Source organism: Larimichthys crocea, chromosome XII, assembly GCF_000972845.2.
Source record: "Larimichthys crocea isolate SSNF chromosome XII, L_crocea_2.0, whole genome shotgun sequence".
Lineage (NCBI taxonomy): Eukaryota > Metazoa > Chordata > Actinopteri > Sciaenidae > Larimichthys > Larimichthys crocea.
The window spans coordinates 27,198,453-27,218,217 of record NC_040022.1 but is presented as its reverse complement, the minus strand read 5'-3'; the positions used below and the strand labels follow the sequence as shown (position 1 = coordinate 27,218,217).

At 42.4% G+C, this 19,765-nt stretch overlaps 4 protein-coding genes and 2 non-coding genes across 8 annotated transcripts; 2 read left to right on the top strand and 4 right to left on the bottom strand.

The window, feature by feature from the left end:
• Positions 1–272: 272 nt before the first annotated feature.
• ndufa6 (NADH:ubiquinone oxidoreductase subunit A6) lies at positions 273–2,564 on the top strand. The gene is made up of 3 exons (XM_010755418.3): positions 273–443; positions 2,123–2,238; positions 2,330–2,564. The coding sequence occupies exons 1-3, from the start codon at positions 305–307 to the stop codon at positions 2,459–2,461; spliced, it is 387 nt and encodes a 128-aa protein (XP_010753720.2). The 5' UTR covers positions 273–304; the 3' UTR covers positions 2,462–2,564.
• Positions 2,565–2,649: 85 nt separating this feature from the next.
• On the bottom strand, positions 2,650–3,941 carry smdt1a (single-pass membrane protein with aspartate-rich tail 1a). 3 transcript variants are annotated; one of them, XM_027285819.1, is made up of 3 exons: positions 3,711–3,941; positions 3,467–3,630; positions 2,650–3,298 (listed from the first exon to the last, which is right to left on the bottom strand). In XM_027285819.1, the coding sequence occupies exons 1-2, from the start codon at positions 3,867–3,869 to the stop codon at positions 3,493–3,495; spliced, it is 297 nt and encodes a 98-aa protein (XP_027141620.1). In that variant the 5' UTR covers positions 3,870–3,941; the 3' UTR covers positions 2,650–3,298; positions 3,467–3,492. The 3 variants fall into 3 exon arrangements, with proteins under 3 accessions (XP_027141620.1, XP_027141619.1, XP_010753717.2); XM_027285818.1 differs by having other exon boundaries at positions 2,650–3,319; positions 3,448–3,630; positions 3,711–3,938; XM_010755415.3 differs by having other exon boundaries at positions 2,650–3,319; positions 3,469–3,630; positions 3,711–3,934.
• Positions 3,942–5,053: 1,112 nt separating this feature from the next.
• Positions 5,054–10,420, bottom strand: fam234b (family with sequence similarity 234 member B). Its single transcript, XM_027285816.1, has 13 exons — positions 10,338–10,420; positions 8,343–8,888; positions 7,844–7,957; positions 7,554–7,721; positions 7,279–7,394; positions 6,830–6,980; positions 6,599–6,740; positions 6,155–6,349; positions 5,989–6,067; positions 5,728–5,895; positions 5,526–5,646; positions 5,202–5,428; positions 5,054–5,117 (listed from the first exon to the last, which is right to left on the bottom strand). Exons 1-13 carry the CDS (start codon positions 10,372–10,374, stop codon positions 5,115–5,117), a joined length of 2,067 nt encoding a protein of 688 aa, XP_027141617.1. The 5' UTR covers positions 10,375–10,420; the 3' UTR covers positions 5,054–5,114.
• A 728-nt stretch (positions 10,421–11,148) lies between these two features.
• LOC113747197 (U12 minor spliceosomal RNA) lies at positions 11,149–11,303 on the bottom strand. The gene has a single exon (XR_003463439.1). It is a non-coding gene; the product is annotated as a U12 minor spliceosomal RNA (small nuclear RNA).
• Positions 11,304–12,342: 1,039 nt separating this feature from the next.
• LOC113747192 (U12 minor spliceosomal RNA) lies at positions 12,343–12,496 on the bottom strand. Its single transcript, XR_003463434.1, has one exon. It is a non-coding gene; the product is annotated as a U12 minor spliceosomal RNA (small nuclear RNA).
• Positions 12,497–12,946: 450 nt separating this feature from the next.
• Positions 12,947–18,544, top strand: poldip3 (polymerase (DNA-directed), delta interacting protein 3). Its single transcript, XM_019278217.2, has 10 exons — positions 12,947–13,076; positions 14,796–14,914; positions 15,047–15,474; positions 15,562–15,606; positions 15,695–15,772; positions 15,857–16,078; positions 16,270–16,347; positions 16,445–16,574; positions 16,778–16,844; positions 17,326–18,544. The coding sequence occupies exons 1-10, from the start codon at positions 13,009–13,011 to the stop codon at positions 17,540–17,542; spliced, it is 1,452 nt and encodes a 483-aa protein (XP_019133762.1). The 5' UTR covers positions 12,947–13,008; the 3' UTR covers positions 17,543–18,544.
• The last annotated feature ends 1,221 nt before the right edge of the window (positions 18,545–19,765 follow it).

The following is a 19,765-nucleotide window of genomic DNA, read 5'->3' as shown; positions in this document are numbered from 1 at the left end:
TTTTTTTCCTGTTAAAGTTTTTTTGTGGGCAAGTTTTTCCTCACTCGAATCGAGGGTCTAAGGACAGAGGGTGTCACTCCCTGTACAGATTGTAATGATGCACTTTGTGACTTTGGGCTACACAAATAAAATCTGATTTGATTTATTTCATGATGAAAACACAGTTATGGAAATTATATTCTGTAAAAAGACCCTAAATCTGACAAACTGTTGTTCTTGTATCAAACCGTCCACCAGGTGTCGCCACAGTGTCTGTCAACATAAACACCAACGAACAAGTGCGACCGGAAAGGCTGCAGCAGTCATGGCGTCCTCCGCGGCGACTCGAGCCGCCGCTTCCACCGCTAAAGTCGTTAAACCGATTTTAAGCCGAGACCTGGACGAAGCTAAGCGCAGGGTCCGGGAGCTGTACCGAGCCTGGTACCGAGAGGTGCCCAACACAGGTATGTGTGTCCGCTGCGGCCGGTTTGAAGAGTTTAGAGAGCGGAGTGAGCGTCAAGGTCGAGACTGTGGAGGTTCAAGAGACCTGAACACAACACGACATGACACGACATGACATAACACAGCACGGCATAACATGACACGAGACGACACAACACGACATAACATGACATGACATGACATAACATAACACAGCACGACATAACATGACACGAGATGACACAACACGACATAACACAACACAACATAACACAGCACGTCATAACATGACACGACATAACACGACACGACATAACACAACATGACACGACATAACATGACACGACATAACACAACACGACATAACACAACATAACATGACACAAAATAACACAGCACAACATAACATGACACAACATAACACAGCACGACATAACAACACAACATAACACGACACAACATGACACGACACAACATAACACAACACAGCTTGCACGACATAACATAGCATAACACAACACGACACAACACGACACAACATGACACAACACGACACAACATGACACGACACAACATAACACAACACAGCTTGCATGACATAACAACATGACATAACACAGCATAACACAACACGACACAACACAGCTTAAACAACATAACACGGCATAACATGACATAACACGACACAACACAACACAGTTTACACAACATGACATAACACGACATAACACAACACAGCTTACACGACATAACACAACATGACATAACCCAACATAACCACAACACAGCTTACACACACTGTTCACTCCACCATATCAGTCAGAGGTGTTAATAATGCTGTTTAAACTAGTCATAAGTCATAACTGGAAGCGTTCATACCTTTAAAATATCTATATAATATGTAACATAAGGCTCTCTCTGTGATGAACAGTTATAACCTGTCAGTAACATCACCTGTACAATATCTGTAAATATCGTCACTACACTCACACTGTGCATACTGTGTATTTATTACTTAAAGAAAATGTCCATATGTATATTTGTATATGTATATTTACCTTTTTGTGTGTACATAGTTCTTGTTTTTGTTTACCTGTCAAGACCTCTGTTCTGATTTCTAACTGTACCTATGTCTATACATGTTTGATGTTTGTGCCCGCATGTGCACACATACCTGGCAAATTAAAGTGATTTTTTTAAAATCCTGATATCGTCCATAATTAGAGCTTAATCCGTGCTAATCTTACTTCAACATGGACCGTCCTGTTTCAGATAGTGCCACCAGGCAGCAAGGTTTTTAAAGCACCCTTGTAGCTCAGCTGTTACAGAGCATTGTTATGAAATGTGTCAAGTGTCAAGACGTCTGTTTACGTTTGTCTCTGGTTCATATGTGAGAGGCACAAACAGGCTGGTTTTCATAGGGCTTACAGGGTGGGAGCTGTCCACCTTTAAAGGTCCCGTAATCTTGCTCAGGATGAGGCAGGAGATCATATGTATGTAAAGATCAAACATGATCAGGAGGAGTTCAAATGTGATGTTAAGATCAATGGTCCAAAAATGCTATAGACATCTTCAGAACCTGTTGGTTTAGGTTGGTTGTTTTTTTAACAGTAAGAAATATACAGAATTCAAAAAGATGCTGTGAAAGTGAAAGTGAGTCCCTGGATGAAACATTGACGTTCTGTTTTGTGTCTCTCTGCAGTGTCACTGTTTCAGCTGGACATCACAACACGTCAGGGAAGAGACAAAGTGAAGGAGATGTTCGACAAAAACAAGCACGTCACGGACCCGCGCGTGATCGACATGTTGGTCATTAAGGTAGGAACGGCCGTTAACCTGAAGTCGTTTTGTCCTTTGAAGATGTAGAGTAACGCTGTTGTTGACGTTCTGTACGTTGTGTGATCTGAAGGGGAAGATGGAGCTCCAGGAAACGATCAACGTCTGGAAGCAGAAGACCCACGTGATGCGCTATTTCCACGAGACCGAGGAGCCTCGTCCCACCGACTTCCTGTCCAAATTCTACCGAGGTCACGACCCGTGAACTGTGTAGCTGTGCCCTGACCTCTGACCTCTCTCTACATAGCTTGTGTCCAGTGTGACCGATGTTCCCCTTGGCTGTAAATACACACTTTAACACCCACATACTTCACGACTGTGCGTCTTTAATTTAAAATCAGAGTTTTGTTGGGGTTCTTTTAAAGGGACAGTTCACGGACAGCAGTTTCTTTATTATTCTGCAAGGAGAGAAGACGGTTAAATAGAAAGAAGCTGTTCACAGTAACTTCTCCTGTGAGTAGCAGTGTCATTTTATTGAAGAGATGCTGCTCGTGAAGTTAATTGCTGACTCGTAGGTGTGAATGTGAGTTTGATTGGTTGTTTGTGCCCCGTAAAGAACGGGCAACTCGTCCAGGGTGTCCATCAACTCTGACCCTAAGTCAGCTGGGATAGGCTCCAGCCTTCTTGCGACCCTGTTGAGTTGAAGCACTTACAGAAAATGGACGGATGGATGGATGGTTGCTGGGGACATCTCCAAACTAAAACTCGTGTAAGATGTGGAGTTTTATGTATCTGTAAACCGTGTGCTGAGGCCTGAAGGCGACCTCTGTCCACAAACAAACTGTCAAGATGAGTTATTCCTCAAAGCAGAAGTAATATCTACAGCATACTTAGGGGAAATGTTGTAACCATGTTGAGTGCACAAACACCAAAACAAAACTTGCACTTGAGCACGTGCTCCGCTTCACAATCCTTATTCCCCCGTTTATTAAGACTTTATTGGTGCATGCAGTGACGGTACAATCAGCCTCGCTCAGTGTCTAATGACTAAGTCTTGGAAAACACAGCAGAGGGAGCAGCAGGAAGGCGTTTATGTGCTCAGGCGATCACGAAACAACAAGACCTGCGGAGGGAAAGAAAAAGCTGAGTGATGATTGATTTGTCTTGCAAAAAAATCAGCATTTCAATGCATGCACACACACCCCTACAGTGTGTATATGTGTGTGTGTGTGTGTGTGTGTTTATACTTGCCACAATGCAAGCAGCTGATACCTGTTTACAGGCCTGCAACACCTCTCAGTCGTCGTCGTCATCGTCCTCAGGGACGAAGATGTCGTGCTCCTCCAGCAGCGCAGCGAAGTTCTTGCTGATCAGAGTCCCCACATACAAGAAGGGCACCACGACCAGAGCGATCCGGATCAGGCCGAAGGGGGTCTGCTTACACACACATTAGTTCATACAGAGCAGCTTGTGTCACACACAGACACACACCGAGCCTTCAGAGCAGCACTCACCTTCTTGGGTTTGGGCAGAATGGCTCCGGATGAAGTGCACACAGCTGTCCGGGCGGGTGTCACCGTCCTCCGGGGCTCGGTGGAGGGTGTCAGCCGGGCGGTGCGGCCGTTTCTGCGGACTGACAGTGCCCGGGCAAGACGACCGAGGGCCGACGCCATGTCGACAGCAGCAATGCGGAAAAACAGCTGCAGGTGAGACAGCGCCACCCCGCGGTACTGTCACGCAACAGCACTGTCCTTTCCTAATAATGATTATAATGATACAAAAACCACTTTCTTGCACTATTTTCTATGAATTAAACTCTGCAGACAGTGAAATAAAGGTTGAAATGAACAACACAGGATGCCCAGACTTTCCTGTGGTGTTATTTGGAGAAATAAAGTGAAATAAAAATAATTTGAAACATATTAAACCAGACACACTCCTGAAATATCTTGTTTCAATATCATTTGTGCAGTGCCTGCATGGATGATTAGTTAAAAGGTGACACGAGGCAGTAAGCGGTAGGAGGTTAAATTAATAGTTTAAAATCGCTGCAATCGTGGCTCCAGACAGGAAATATTAGGCAGATCATGAGAAATGAGCTCTGTTCTGTTCAGGATTTAATCTTTCTATTAGGAATAAAGTGATCAGGGTCGACCTACATACTTGAAGATGTTTTCTGAGGCGGTACGCGGTGTAAAAAGTTCGACAGACACTCGGATGCGGGATGCAGTAAGAACTGATGTTCATTCTTTCTCTTGCGATATGTTGCAGCTTACATTTAAAATGCCAGGAACTTTAGCAGCCACATATTGTGAAGAAAAACAACTGATTATTATAGTACCATTAAAAAATTCAAAAAAAATCTGACAACATAACACAACTTAAAAAAAAAACAATAAATACTGTACAGCATTAAATATTTACACACTCCCTATGTAAGTTGTTGATGAGCAGAAAAAAACACTGTTATGACAAAAGCTGCATGTGACTGGAGGATGACACCACGACGAGGAGTAATAATATGAGTGATGCATACTGTAAACACATGTACAGACTCGTTCATCAGCATTATTGTGCTTCAGTCAGTAATAAACTACTGTATAAAGTTACACGTCTGCCATCGAGCATAAACACTCAGTTAAAATATCAAAGACTCCCTCGAAAGCAAGTTAAATAAATTAAATAAGCATTTTCACTGTACAAACAGAATATCAAATAAAATACAGATCAAATCATCCTTTTTACACAAAAGAAATCTCTTCAAGTACCATAAATTCATACTAAGTGAACCAAACAAGACTCTTCAGTGTCTCTTCAGTGCAGAGCTGCCCGCAACTTTAGTCCCTTTTGTCCTCACGTGAGTCCTTCCAGTTTGTACCGCGTCCTATGACACAGAGTGTGGCAGCAGTGGTGGCTCATCACTAAAGAAAGCAACACAGTGAGGAGAGATTTAATAATCAAACACGACTCACATGTAAGAAACATACGGCCGGGCTGTTTCTCACCTGGTGTTTAAAGGACAGACGCCTGAAGAACTTCTTGACCTCTGACGTGCTGGATTTGACGGGCTCCCCGGCCTTGTCGCTCTCCTTTAATCTCACTATTTGTCCTTTGGCGATAGCGGCTCTGAGGCTCATGCTCTTGACTATGCGAGCGCCCGGCTCCGAGTCAAGTGTGGGTCGGGAGGATACGGTGATGTAGGTGGCGTCTTTCTGCCGCTCCTGGTAGCTCACTATCAGAGATGATGGAGGAGGTAAAACAGTAACTTGAACATGTGTTTAAGAACTCATGACACACACAGATCTCAGTCTGCAGGTTTAAACGTTTACCTGCAGAGGTGACTGCGGTGTCTGTGGTACTGGTGAGCTCCAGAAGGATTGAGGGATACGCGGGGTGCAACAGGAAAAGTTTTCTTATGAGCGGCTGAGCTGCAGCAATGCCCGGTGCCACCTACACATTGACATTTCATTAATACCTCCGAGACAATAATCTGAGTGCATGATTCATACACGTTCTCTACGGCAGACTCACGGTTGTCTTGGTAACGTTCTTCTGCGCTCTGATGGGTTCGCTGGCCCAGAAGAGGAACACCGACTGGCCGGTCGAGGTGGAGATCGCTGAAGTTTCCAAAACAAGACGAGGACACACGAAGTCTGCCGTCCACAGTTTATGCCCGTTTGTCCCATTGATGATCAGTGCCTGAGAGACAGAGAGGAGGGGACAAGTGACACACAATTCAACACTGTAGAACAAAATGAAAAGTTTAATGAGCACTTTGAGACTTTGTCGTACCTGCATGACACCGTTTGCTGAATGCTGAATGAAAAGATCCAGAACTCCGTCATCATTAAAGTGTCCCGGGGCTGGTTGGCTGCGACGGGCAGAGAAATGATTTAGGTTTATGTAACACTGTTGGACGTGTAATTAAGAGTGACACAGCGATGCGCGGGGGCTGTACCTGTGAATGGGAGGCGAGTTGAAGGTCCATTTTTTATGCATGTCCTTCTGTTTGAGCGCCGACAGTTTGCTGGAGCCGTACATCAACACCAAGTCGCTTTTGGTGGCGTTGAGGTTGGAAACGGTGTCCAGGCAGTTGTGGTTGTTGCCAAAACCAGACACAAGAGGGAGCAGGTACTCTACGCGTTCAGATCCCCTAGAGAGACGATAACAAAGGCATGATTCGGACATGATATCACTGTAAATTGTCTAATAAACCAGAACTACACCAGTTATTATTATCTTCACTGTGTATACAACCCAGAAAATAGAAATATGATGCTTCCCCAGTATTTAATCAAATAACACGCCTAAAAAACTGAAAATAATTGGTGATTTTATGAGTATCAGCATGGATTAAGCTTTAATATTTAACAGTATAACAGAGCCATGTGCCATGTGTCACCTGTAAATGTGTATGAAGGAGGAGGAATTGGTTTTCTTCAGCGCCTCCCAGCTTGGATCCTTCCTTCGTAGCGCCTGAGTTATTGGCATTTTGCCGGTGGCACGGACGTAGATATCGTGCAGGGAGATGGCCTCTACGTTACCTGGAGGAAAACAAATGAACACAAAGTCTTTTTAAAAAAAACGCAGTTAAAATATTTTCTGTGTCATGTATTGCTGGTTATTCTTTTACCGAGTCCAAAGAGGATGTAATACGCCCCTTGTTGTGTCTCGTGCAGCAGAGGACCGATCAGCTTTCCTTGTCCGGTGAGGTTGAAGGGCACGGGATGTCCGATCTTCACCCCCTTCACCCCAGAGATCAAGGTCAGGGACAGATCCAAAGCCTGGGAATGAATACGGCAGAATGCAGTGTGTAATCACTGAAATATGATCCGTATACTCTGAGCTCACGATCAGATCAGTGTTAGGCCGAAGGAAAGTCCATTTTAAAACAGCTGAAATGTACTATTAGCATTGATTTTTGTTACTGTGTCTCTCTATACACGCCTTGAATCGATGGAGCCATGCAAACACGACGTGTTTTACATAAGAGTGAGTGAGTACACTGACTTTATTATCATTTTTAGTAGAAGCTCTGTGTGTAACTGAATGTACGTGCATTGGAGGCTGTCATGGCGATACCTCGTCTGCAGGCAGGGTGGCTATCAGCAGATCTGGGACTGAGTCTCCCTGGAGGTCTGGAAGTAACACGGCCTGGGATTCAATGTTCTTAAGTACGAGCGACCACAGGTTCTCCCCTGGGGGAATGAAGGGAGCCGGTTTGCTACAGATGGATTGTCCTTATTGACTTTTTTCTTTGTGCATATGAACATAACACCCAGAATAACAGGTCGACAGACTGAGACCATGTAAGAGCAGAAACGCTGTGTACACACGGTCAATGCTCCATGTTCTACCTGAGCTGCCGTTGACTGCGATGATGACAGATTTTCCGATGAGGAGGACCACGGGTGACGGCTGGGCGCTGTACTGCAGTCCACACTGGATGTACATCACAGACTCCCGCATGACTTTCCTCCACAGCACCTGCCCGCTGACTGCAGACAGGGCCACCGCACTGTAGACTGATGAAAAGGACATAATGAATCAATAAAAAAAGAAATGGGGCAGCGCTTACGGGGTTAACAAAGGAGAAAGAGAAACACGAGAGGATTAAACGGCCTTTTAAGAGACACTCCTCACATACTTTTGTTCCCTTGGGTCGGATGCGTGTCATTGGTCCATTCAGTAACACCCAGGAGCACGTCCTCCACTGAATCACCGTCGATATCCCACAACGCAAGCGCCGGCGGAGTGACACCTAGATGAAGAAACCAAACAAAATCCACCCACCAGTCGTAAGGTTGTGTTTTTTTAATGAGCGAAGGATGAACGTGTTCTGCTGACGTACATCCTGAAGAAAAATGTGTAAATCACAACGCAGAAGAGAAATGAAGTATCTATGTGTTCATTAAAGACACAATACTGTGGAGTTTGCCAAACACTTTCTCGGTGCATGTTGAAACTGAACATGTGGGTGGAGTGAAGCTCGGGATCCTGTGTAATTACAGTTGTCTAATTAATGGGTGAGCCAGTATTGTCTAGCCACAGAGACTCCTGAGTAAGTCCTTGTTTAGTGGGCATTATTCGAGGTGTGCGTCATATTATTTAGGACAGTTTACAAACACATCTGTGTGGCTCCTTACCTCCTGCATCTCCCAGCGCTCTCTCCCACTGCATCCTCTCTTCCAGATCTTCTTTCTGGCACGGTATCAGGAACGCACACAGCAGCACGAGCAATGTGGCACAGAGCAGCGGCACCAGAAAGAACGCGCTCCGGACGGCGTTCTTCATCCTTATCCTCTTTTCTTCCGCCTCAGCGCTGTGAACCCCCAGCCCAGAACCCCCCAGTGATCCAGACCCCCCTCTGTCCTCCCCGGATCTGTCCCTGCCAGAGTCCCTGTGGCTCCAGTACTGCATGCCCTTCATGTCGTCTCTGTCCTGCCTGGATCTGCTGGGGAGTCGTTCCCTCCACTCGTCCTCCTCTTCCTCCTCGTCCTCCTGCGCCTCGTCTTCGGCTCCCACGAGCCTCCCGGATCGGCCGCCCCGCAGTTTCGAGGAGCCCGTGCCCAGGCAGTCCCTGCCGAGGCCGTTTCGGGGGTAGTTAAGCACGAGGTCATCCTCTTCGCTTTCGTCCTCGCTGTCTGCTTGGGTGAGAGGGTCGTACTCCCCGAGGTCCGAGCCCTTCTTCCCTGCAGAGACACGGAGTCCTGTCCTGTCACTACGTCAGAGTATGGCTGGAATACTGCTGATAATTTATTGATACACAATAACTAATATATTCTCAGTGCATTTGAGATATGACCCAGCATTACTTCTTCCTCTCTAGGTTAGGCTCAGTTTATATCTTTTTATATTTGTCGTACTTTTTTAGACTTATTTTATATTGTATATATTTCATATTTGATGTTTATTACTTGTTTGCACCGGAAATATGATGGAAACGATATTTCAGTTCTTTGTTTATCCTGTACACATGGCAGTGTTGACAATAAAGCTGACCTGAAACTTGAAACTTAATGTCCAATACTACATTTCACTCAAGTACTGTCTAACATAATATAACATATAATCATTTTTATCTGTAATACATCTTTTTACTACTGCCAGTTATAAAAATACATATCATAATGATTACATAAAGGTTATTTAAAGGTTTTAAGATGTAATAAATAAGAGTAGGTTAGGCTCTCAAAGTCCAATAATGCATTTCACTCAAGTACTTCTTAAAGATTTTACGTAATTAAAGCAATTAATACATATTTTATTTATATTTCTAGCACAGGGCACTTCTCTGCATGTAACGCATGCTTGATTACAGAAGGCAGTAATAGAAGAGATACTTTTATTAATCCCTGGAGGGGGATTACATGCATTTTAACCTGAAATACACACACACACACGTTTATGTACACCTGGTTCACATGCAAATGTGGAGAGAGGTGGTGAAGTGATGGGCAGCCAGTCATACTTTGTTCCATACTGGACTTGAACCACCAACCAACCGGTTCCCAAGCCAAGTCTCTATAATAATAATAATAATAATAATACATTTGCTACTAAGAGTAAAGTTACTGTTGTCATCGTTTTGATCTATAATACATCCTTTATTCTACTGCTTATTATAATAAAACATTTTATAATGGTTACATAAAGGTTATTTAAATGTAATAAATAAATACAGATATATATTGTAGCCTGTTTAAAGCCAAATATATTTTATATTGTATCTGAAATGTTTTATTCATTTAAAGACAGAAAGTCAGACATGTACAGTTTAATATAATATGATATATTATGATATAATAATATGATATGATATATTATGATATAATTAATATATTATGAAGCTTGTTTACTCGGGTCAGCCTGTTAGCCTGCAGCTATCTGAGAGGCGCTTTAACGTCACGCTGTCATCACACTGCAGCTTCATAAATCCACATTAAAATATTTAATTATAACATTTAAACAACATGTTTATTAACCCGGGATGCTACCGTGCAGAAGCTAACGCCGCATCAAAATGAATCAACCGCATAATGAATAAAAACAACGCGCGCTCACACAGACTCGTGCTGTTTTCGGTAAATCGTCCGTTAAACGTTTCATTTGATAATAACGTTACCGTTATCACGTCTTACCGGGCAGTTTGAGGGCACGGGACAGAGCTGCAGCCATTTCTCCTCACACGGCGACGGGAGGCAGCGGCGGCGATGATTAAAGATCTGTGCTGCCCGAAGGCATCATGGGAGTTGGAGTTTTCCCCGTTCCACGTCCCCCCTACGCATAAGAAATAGCACAACATTAGTGTTATAGCGGCCAAATTCAGTTATACATAATATAACCGTGTTTATTGTAATACAACATTATGAAATAATTATATAAAAAAATAATTAAATTTAAAAGAGCTGTTCAGTATTTACCAGGTTAATGTTCGAATATTTTAAATGTGCAGGTATTTTAAATTTACCTGTGCTAAGATTTCTTACAAATAAGAAAACTTTTTTTATACTTTTATACAATCCGAAATAGAAACTGAAACAAAAACAAATAAATGTGACTGGTACACACTGTATGCATTTATAGAGCATCTTTGTGTGTACTGTACCACAGGAGTCTTATACACTGAAAACAAATAAAAGGTATATATTATATATATTCTATATATATTCTATATATATATATATATATATATATGCATTATAGATTTATTGCCAATAAGGGTTTTTAAGTAAAAATATAAGGAAGATTTAAAAAATCAATTGTTAAGTAAATAAATAATAAAATACACAATATGTTTTAAAATAAAAATAGCAGTTAAATGTGACTTTAGACACTATGAATCATTATAGAGCATCTTAGTGTGTACTGTACTATAACTTAGTGTAGGTCAGTGAGACACTGCTTTGTACCTATTGTAATAATGAATTGTTTTGGAACAGGTAAGGGGGTCGGGCAAGGTCCTAGTCCCACGAGGCATCTCGCAAAGTAGGCGAGTCACCTCAGCAGGCAGACCTGAGCCCTTTCAAAAATTGATCTCGTAAGTTGAACGAGGACACGGGCGTCACCCCGCGTCGTTATTTTCCTTACTCATCAGTTTAAGGCATGACCAGTTGTCTGTCGAAGACCGGTATAGACACGGTGCCCAGGTGTCCTCAGTCACGGTGATATCTGACATTTAAAGACTTTGTTACTATGGAGTGTGGAGTGTTGGTGCTGACGGTAAAATGTTTGTAGCGTAAAAAAAAGTGATATTTGACCTACCTGCCAGGTGTGTGTGTGTACACACACGAGGAATTTGACTCCGGCTCATTTTTCTCTCAATTGTTACACACAGGTATAGAGATAAATATCAGTTTAAAAGACGAGGGCCGTGACAGGTAGGCGCAAACATAACATAAAAAACACAAAACATAAAAAATAAAAGATATATATATTTATATTTATTGCCAAGTAGGTTTTTAAAAAAAATAAAAATATAAGGAAGATAAAAACTTTTAAATAATATAAACACACATACAATACATCATGCCACTTTTATCCTCAGTACTTGTCTGTTTTGAAGTTTTTCGTGTTTATTGTTGTAGGTTTTATATATTTCTGTCTGTTTATTGTTGTTTTTTGCCTTTTCTACATTTTTTAATTCTGTAGTGTATGCTACACTTTCCTCTGCTGCTGTAACAAGTAAATTTCCCCGTGGTGGGATGAATAAAGTAAATCTAATTGAATCTAATCTAATCTAATCTATGTTTTAAAATAAAAATAGCTGTATAGTTAAATGTGACTGTAGACACTGTATGAATTATTATAAAGCAAACATAACATAAAAAACACAAAACATAAACATAAAAAATAAAAGGTATATATATATATACCTTATATATATATATATATGTTTGCATCATAGATTTATTGCCAAGTAGGGTTTTTTAAGTAAAAAAGTCAACTATTAAATAATATAAACATACATACAATATGTTTAATTAAACAGTTAAATGTGACTGTAGACACTGTATGAATTATTATAGAGCATCTTAGTGTGTACTGTACCACAGAGAGTCTAACACACTATAAGTTGGTGCACGTCAGTGAGACACTGCTTTGTACTTTGTAATAATTAATTATTTTTGAACAGGTAAGGGGGTCGGGGAAGGTCCTAGTCCCACGAGGCATCTCGCAAAGTAGGCGAGTCACCTCAGCAGGCAGACCTGAGCCCTTTCAAAAATTGATCTCGTAAGTTGAACGAGGACACGGGCGTCACCCCGCGTCGTTATTTTCCTTACTCATCAGTTTAAGGCATGACCAGCTGATCGTCGAGGACCGGTATAGACACGGTGCCCAGGTGTCCTCAGTCACGGTGTCGAACACAGTTTCTACCAACAGCGTCGAGTTGCTCGCTATCTAACACTGAACGCGTTGTAAACATTAAGGGTTGGAGTTTTGTTTTTGATTGTAATTATGTTTGTTGCTTAAAAAAAGTGATATTTGTTGTAAGAATCTGGCCGCAAAGGCTCACGGGTACCCCATTCATGTATCTCATTTGCATTTTGTCAAGAGTAATCGAGCGCAGATTTATTTATTTTTTAATATGACGCTCTTAATCAGCGTAGTGTGGTGTCTTTTAAGATTAATCCACGTCGATTATTAATTATAAAACACGTGATAAATAAATAAGTAAATAAAACGACAATATATATATCGTAAATCCGTGATGGTGCGCGTGCCGGCTTCCGTTAGTGCGCGCTAAAGAAACAAACAAAAAAAACGCCTCTCGTCTCTCGGCGCATGCGCAGTGAGTCGGTGTGAGAGAAAATGGCAGACGTCTCTTTGGATGAAGTGATACGACAGCGCGGCATTAACCTGAAGGCTCCAGCTAAACGGTGAGAAAACTCTCACCGCACGCACACGACTTGTTTCATAAAGCTCGCAGCTGCTTGTAGCGACATTTCCAAACGCGGAGCTGCGAGCTGTGAGCTTGTTTGGCAGCTTGTTGAGCCTCTGCAGCGAAGGCTAGGCTAACGTTAGCTGGGGTTAGATGTAGGCCGCCGCGTCGGTAAATCCGGTAAATGTGTTAAATACTCAACAAAAACACCAAAATAAACCAAACTAAAGGTGGCGCGGGAAGCTGAAACTCTGCCTTAACGTTTGTAGCCTCACTCGACAGACACGGTGATGATATTTCGTGTCGTGTTTTGCTGCCTCGTCTTGAATAAATGTGTTAATATGTTAAACACACAGGACGAGAACATGTGGGAACTAATTTCACTGTCCTGATGCTATAGCACCATTTAATGTCGAAGAGGCTTTTAGGAGGATGTTTTATTGTTACTGTGTTTGCTGTCGTGAGCTGGTTTGGGGCCCTGACTCTTAAAAACAAAACAAAAAGAAACAGGCTGCAGTACAGAGTTCAGGTGTGTGGCTAAACTGCCCAGCAACCCTCTGACTGATTAAAATACTTATGAGACTCAGGGATGTAACGATACACTCAATATACGGTTCACGATTTTTTTGTCCACGATACGATTTATTTATTTTTTTTAATCAAAATGAGCTACAGACAAATTATGACCAAATAAAATTATCTTTTTATTTGTAGGGGAAACAAATCTTCTTTATAGAAACTCTCAAACAGTTTGTGTTCTCTTATAAAAAGTGAAACTTACATGGTCATCATGAAAAATATCTTTCTTTAGAAACTGGTGTTAACTGGCGTAACGTTACTTTGGCAGCTGATTTGTTGCTGCATGTTGCTGTTTTTGGTTTTGTCTGTCCATTTCTCACCGGTTGTATCTGTTTATATAGGGAATCCAAAATGCCACCACACAGGTGATTTCAAACCGTTCGGTGCATCCTCTGTTTCAAAGCTATTTTCTACCGTCGCCATCTCTTCCCTCGTTCTGTGCTCCGTACCTACGTACTGACCTAAAATCACGTGACTTGACGTTGAACAAATGAATCACCAACCAGTGACTTTTTATAACCGATTACCAAAAAGAAAAAGAACATATCCTACTCCTAATCCTTCTGTCAATCGGTGCAAATCGTCACGGATTTGTACCGATTTTTAATCGTGTCACGATGCATCGTTCCATTCCTAATGAGACTAGGACCCTTAGGGAGGGCACATTCAGGCCTGTCTGCCTAAACGCAGAACAACTAGACACTAAAACTCTGTTGTTCCTGCTGCTATGGGCTTTTTTAATAACACAACATGAGATGTGGAACTTGTATGTGTTTTGTCTTTTACTGACTGTTGTCACCTTTGTTGTGTTATTTATGTTACGTCTGCTGCTGCCCAACAAATTTCCTTTAGGGAACAATAAAGATTCCTTGAACCCTTTTCTCTTTTGTCAAGAAATAAAACAGAACACACATACAACATACAACAAAAACACATATAACATACATTTGGCTCACATGCCAACTCAGATTCAACTTTGTACAGGCAAGACATTCTGTAGTCATCCCATAAAGATAAGATAAAGACGAAAAGGGTTCCCATGTTTTACGAAAAACATAATCTTTGGTGTGCAGTTTACATGTCAGATAGTCTAAAGCAACAACCTTAATTTAATTTTAAAATGTGTTCATTCTCTCAGACCAATGTTTGGACGAGGAGCAGGAGGCGTCGGCAAAAGCTTTGATGCCAGGCAGAAGATTGGGGTTAATGATGTCAGACAGCGGCTTGGAGGAGGAGGTGGTGGAGGAGGAGGAGCAGGTAAGGGTCACCGTTATGCCTTCACGCTTAAAAATGCGTCATCGTTTATGCCCTATTATCACCGGAAACTAACTGACTGTGTGTTATGTCTTTAGCTCATTCTTAATCTTCTTCCTCCTGTTTCCCCTTCAGGGTTTCCAGTAAAGGATGCCAGAGAAAAGCTGGGTCAGAAAGACGCTCGCTTCAAAATCCGTGGCAGGGGGGCGGCCGGAGGAGTGCAGGACGCTCGTCAGATGATCAACTCGCGCAAACAGGGGCAGAATCAGTTCGGCGTCCCCGCACAGACCGTGCAGAAAACCGCAGTAACGCACCAGCTACAGACCCAGACACTCGTGCCACAGATACAGATACACACCAACAGCGGTCTCGCCGGTGTGAATGTAAGGCAGTTTTCCCCTAATGTACAAGGACTGAATTTGAGGGGCGGCGCGACGCCACAGCTGAGCAATAATAAGAGGATGATGGACGCTCGTGATAGGCTGAGCCTCAAGCGGAGCATTGGAGGGACACAGACACAGGCAGCCACTGCACCACCCTTAAAAATAACCAAGACCATCCAGGTGAGATCAGTGAAACAGCCTGCATGTGTGTATACTCGTCGAGGTGTAAAATCACATTGATATGCTTACTGTTGTTTCTTTTTTCAGCAACGTCCAGTAGGAATGTTAAGTGGAATACGTCCAGCTACACAGGTAGGGTTGACTTTTCTTCTTGAGTGTAAGCGTTCTTGTGTTGATGACTCTATAAGAGTACTAACACGGAGTATTTTGTCTCCTCCAGCCTGTCTCAAATGAGCACGATGGCATCTCCAGTAAACAAATAAAGATCACTACTGCTAACAGTATGCTACAATCACGGGTAAGACCTCATACACGATTTAAACAAACACTCAAACACCTACTTGAATTATTATTTAACCTTCCGTTTCTTTGTTTCATACAGCCTGGTTCGGTGGGCTCCACGTTTTCCATGTCCGCCCCAATCACCAAGGTGGTTAAAAACGATGCCTACACGGCGCCGCGTCCTCCTGTTCCCGTGGCTCCCACCCGGCCCAACACCAGCATGGCCGCTGCCCGGTCCTCGGCCGCAGCCTTACAACCGGTCTCAAGGACTCTGCAGCAAAGTGCAGCAGAAACCAGCACGACAGCTCCTACCCCTCCTCAGGTAAACATCGCTGCTGTAGCTCTCCCAGGAATACACCTTTACTCCCGCGATGCCTCACCCACATTGGTTTTATAAGCTGATTACTTCATGATGGTGGCTGTAACTGTAATATAATCAGGATGAGATATTTGGCTTGTAAACATTACCACTGTGTTTGCAAATGTTTGATGGTGTGGTTCGTTTCTCTCCAGCCTGTGTTCAGTCCTTTGGAGGGGACAAAAATAACGGTGAACAACCTGCATCCCCGGGTCACAGAGGAAGACATAGTTGTGAGTAAATCACACTGATCACATGTAACCGTATGTGTTGATATGTTTAATATTAAAATGATACACGGTGACTCATCCGTCGTGTGTTTGTCCACAGGAACTGTTCTGCGTGTGCGGCGCCCTGAAACGAGCGCGGCTGGTGAAGGTGGGCGTGGCCGAAGTGGTGTTTGTACGTAAAGAGGACGCCGTGAGCGCGTACAGAAAGTACAACAACCGCTGCCTGGACGGTGAGTGCCAGTGGCAAGGATGCACGCATCAACCTGCTCTCTGTGTGTTTGTAGGCTCTAACTTCTGTTCTGCAGGATAATGAGGTCTGCATAAACACGAAGGGTAGTTAGCATCACTGAGACTGTTTCTGTGTATCGTGTGTGTTTTTTTTATTAGTCGTATTATTTAAATTTGAATTATCTTTCCTCCTGTCCGCCTCCAGGCCAACCCATGAAGTGTAACCTTCATATTCAGGGAAATGTCATCACTTCTGATCAGCCCATTCTATTGTAAGTACGCCCGTGAGGCTTCTTTCCTTCATTTCAAATTAAGACGTATTTGACTTTGTTCACTCGGACATGCTTTATTTTGCATATTTCCTACCAGCTGTAATTTGCCTCATAACCTGAGTGACTGGAATTCACATTAACCTTTTTATTTATTAAGTATAAAGAACATTTGAATGTCCGGGCCGGGTTTGTTTGTTTTCTCATTTAAATCAGTGTTTGACAAGCTCATTCAGAGTCGCACTGAGCTGCCTTTTGATGAAGCAGTTACTCAGAGAAGACATTTGGTGATTGGATTATTCAGCTCAGGCTGTGGATTGTGTTTCCAATTGACCAGTCACGTTAAGTTTTGATAAAAGATCTGACGTAATTAAGAAAGCCTTACATGAAAACATGAATGCCATTGGCTCCTGTGTTTGTAGCTTTAAAAAATAGCTGTTTTGCATGGTTTTGACATCTCACCCTCTCTCCTCGACTCCCACAGGAGGCTCAGCGATACTCCCGGCGCAGGCGGCAGTACAAAAAAAGACGGCCTGCCCCCCTCCTTGTCTCGCCCCGCCGGTCAGCGAGCCTCCTCTCAGCCCACCCCAGAGGTGGACCCCCAGACCATCCTCAAAGCTCTGTTCAAGTCCACCGCACAGTCCACCTCCACCACCGAGCCCCCCAGCTCACAGGCCACCGCCTTTCGCATCAAGATATAGCTCGCGTCTCGTGTGAACACACACGGTCTTTTCATAAACGTATAACTGCATTCTCAGTGTTCATATACAAAACTGTGTTTTTCACCTTGACAGCAGCAGACAGCATTTTCTCTCTCTCTCTCTCTCTCTCTCTCTCTCTCTCTCTCTCTCTCATATATGAAGGTGATTTTTACACATTTGATATACGCGACCTCTCTGAACGTGAAATTTATGGATCAGCGTCTTGTTTTTTTGGTTTTATGGTTTATCCAGATATCACCTGTTTGTTCACGAGATCGACCAGCCGAAAGAAATGTGATTTGTTGTTTTATTCCAGTGTGGTGGGGGATGCCAAATCAAACTTTTTTCTTTTTTTTTTAAATTGTGATTTTGTTAATTCAATGCCAGACCTTTTTTTTTTTCTATAGTCCAGTTTAACTCCAAAAAAAAAGATCTAAAAAACCTAATTGACACACACGCGTCATGTTTAAGGTCCTGTACACAGGTGGGTTCAGTTATACTGTCTGTAACTCTTTGGGGATTTTTGTGTACAAAGCATAGAAATAAAAGGGAACATAGATCAAACTCAACACAGATATATAGATGCCGCTCTCTTTAGGCAGGACAAATAAAGTTTGTCCTCACTACAACTCTAACTTCAACCTGAGAAGAGGTCTTCCTAGCCGAGGTAACTGAAAACACTTGTGTGAGTGAGTCAGGGATGGACAGAAACTAAAGTACCGTAAATTCAGCGAAGCAGTTTTTTGGAACAGTCATTATGTTGATGCTTGGTTTTGTTTCCACCGTACTCGTGACATCCAGATTCCTGTGTGCTCTGTTTGCGACTGGTTTTACACGGTTGTTCAGTTTTGAAGCAGTATATGTTTAATTCTTTTTAGTATTACGTACATACTTTATTTTCAATGACAATGTAAATCACTTTTCTCTCGTAAGTCAGTGAAGAAGAGCCTGGAGAGGACGGATCTGTTTGTGAAATGTCGCCATTAAATATTTAGCTTTGTAGACTTTGTCTGAGACTCGTTTTTCACGTCTGACCATGTGAGGACAGGTCATTGTTATTTACATACTAAACACAGGCTTTCTATGTCCTTTAGTAATTGATTTGCACATCCTCTTAAGTGCTCTCTGCTTCTCTGGAACTTCCCATCACATACAGTACTGTACCACAAATCAAACCCACCAAACAGCTGAAAATATAGTAGTATATAAGTGGCAGCTTGAGTACTCCTGAAGAAGAATAACTATTGATCCCTCAATGGGTGCAGAGATGGTGGAGTGGAGCGGTAGGGGGTTCGGTACCAGGAGGTGAACTGATGCCTCTCCAGCTTCTGGTCCTCCCGGTCTATGCTCCGTACTGTGCCCTGTGATAGACTTGACCAAGCAAAGTCCCTGTACGGAATCTATTTATAGAGTTTCTGTCACAGCATTGACCTGAAATAGGAGGTAAACACAGGCTGATCAAGGTTCGTTCAGGTCAAACAGTCAGGGTGCTGCTGTCACGCATGTTGGCTCAATGGAAAGTCTCTGTTGCTCTAAATGGAACCTTAATTAGTGCCATTGTAAATATTTCACGCAGTGAAAAGGTCTATTATAACAGCTGCAGCTTTTTTTTAATTCCCCACACACTTCTTACTACAATCGTGTGCTGAAAAACCATACTAGTACTATTTGTTTGATAAATTTAGATGTAAACTAAAAGTAACATATATGTAGAAAAAGTTTAAAGACAATGTTTGACATTTATGGGTGGAAATTCCTAAAAACATAGAACAGTAAAACAAATACATCTGATAGATGATATGCTTGATATGTTAAGTCATCTTTATTGTCAATGTTGCCATACGTACAGGACATTCATGTGCACTGATTCATCCAATTGGAGTGCAAATGGCTCCACTGTTTCTAGTTTCCCGATTATCTGCACCCTCACATTCAACATTATTTTGGTGAAAATTGGCAATTATGACAAAACTTGGCGGACCCCCTGCAGTACCTCTGTGGACCCCCTAGGGATAGTGGACCCCTGGTTGAAGACCCCTGTATTAGACAGTATACGTTTTGGATTTAATTTATTTTAATGACCCTAAAATAAATATAGACAAATCTTTAAACGTACAGGACATTTCCCTCATATCCCTGGTGCAAACAGCAATATACATGAAATATAAAATATAAAATATATACAAGTTAAAAAGATATCTAAGAAAAATACGGCAAATCTAA

Bases quoted from the DNA above. Each gene is read 5' to 3' on its own strand.
- ndufa6 (XM_010755418.3), top strand. From the start codon at position 305: ATGGCGTCCTCCGCGGCGACTCGAGCCGCCGCTTCCACCGCTAAAGTC. The intron at 444-2,122 runs GTATGTGTGTCC...GTCTCTCTGCAG, and splicing joins CCGAGAGGTGCCCAACACAG to TGTCACTGTTTCAGCTGGAC. The intron at 2,239-2,329 runs GTAGGAACGGCC...TGTGATCTGAAG, and splicing joins TCGACATGTTGGTCATTAAG to GGGAAGATGGAGCTCCAGGA.
- smdt1a (XM_027285819.1), bottom strand. From the start codon at position 3,869: ATGGCGTCGGCCCTCGGTCGTCTTGCCCGGGCACTGTCAGTCCGCAGA. The intron at 3,631-3,710 runs GTGAGTGCTGCT...GTGTGTAAGCAG, and splicing joins TTCTGCCCAAACCCAAGAAG to ACCCCCTTCGGCCTGATCCG.
- fam234b (XM_027285816.1), bottom strand. From the start codon at position 10,374: ATGGCTGCAGCTCTGTCCCGTGCCCTCAAACTGCCCG. The intron at 7,958-8,342 runs GTAAGGAGCCAC...TTCTTCATCTAG, and splicing joins AGCGCTGGGAGATGCAGGAG to GTGTCACTCCGCCGGCGCTT. The intron at 5,647-5,727 runs GTGAGTCTGCCG...GTCAATGTGTAG, and splicing joins AGAACGTTACCAAGACAACC to GTGGCACCGGGCATTGCTGC.
- poldip3 (XM_019278217.2), top strand. From the start codon at position 13,009: ATGGCAGACGTCTCTTTGGATGAAGTGATACGACAGCGCGGCATTAAC. The intron at 15,607-15,694 runs GTAGGGTTGACT...TGTCTCCTCCAG, and splicing joins GAATACGTCCAGCTACACAG to CCTGTCTCAAATGAGCACGA. The intron at 16,575-16,777 runs GTGAGTGCCAGT...GTCCGCCTCCAG, and splicing joins CAACAACCGCTGCCTGGACG to GCCAACCCATGAAGTGTAAC.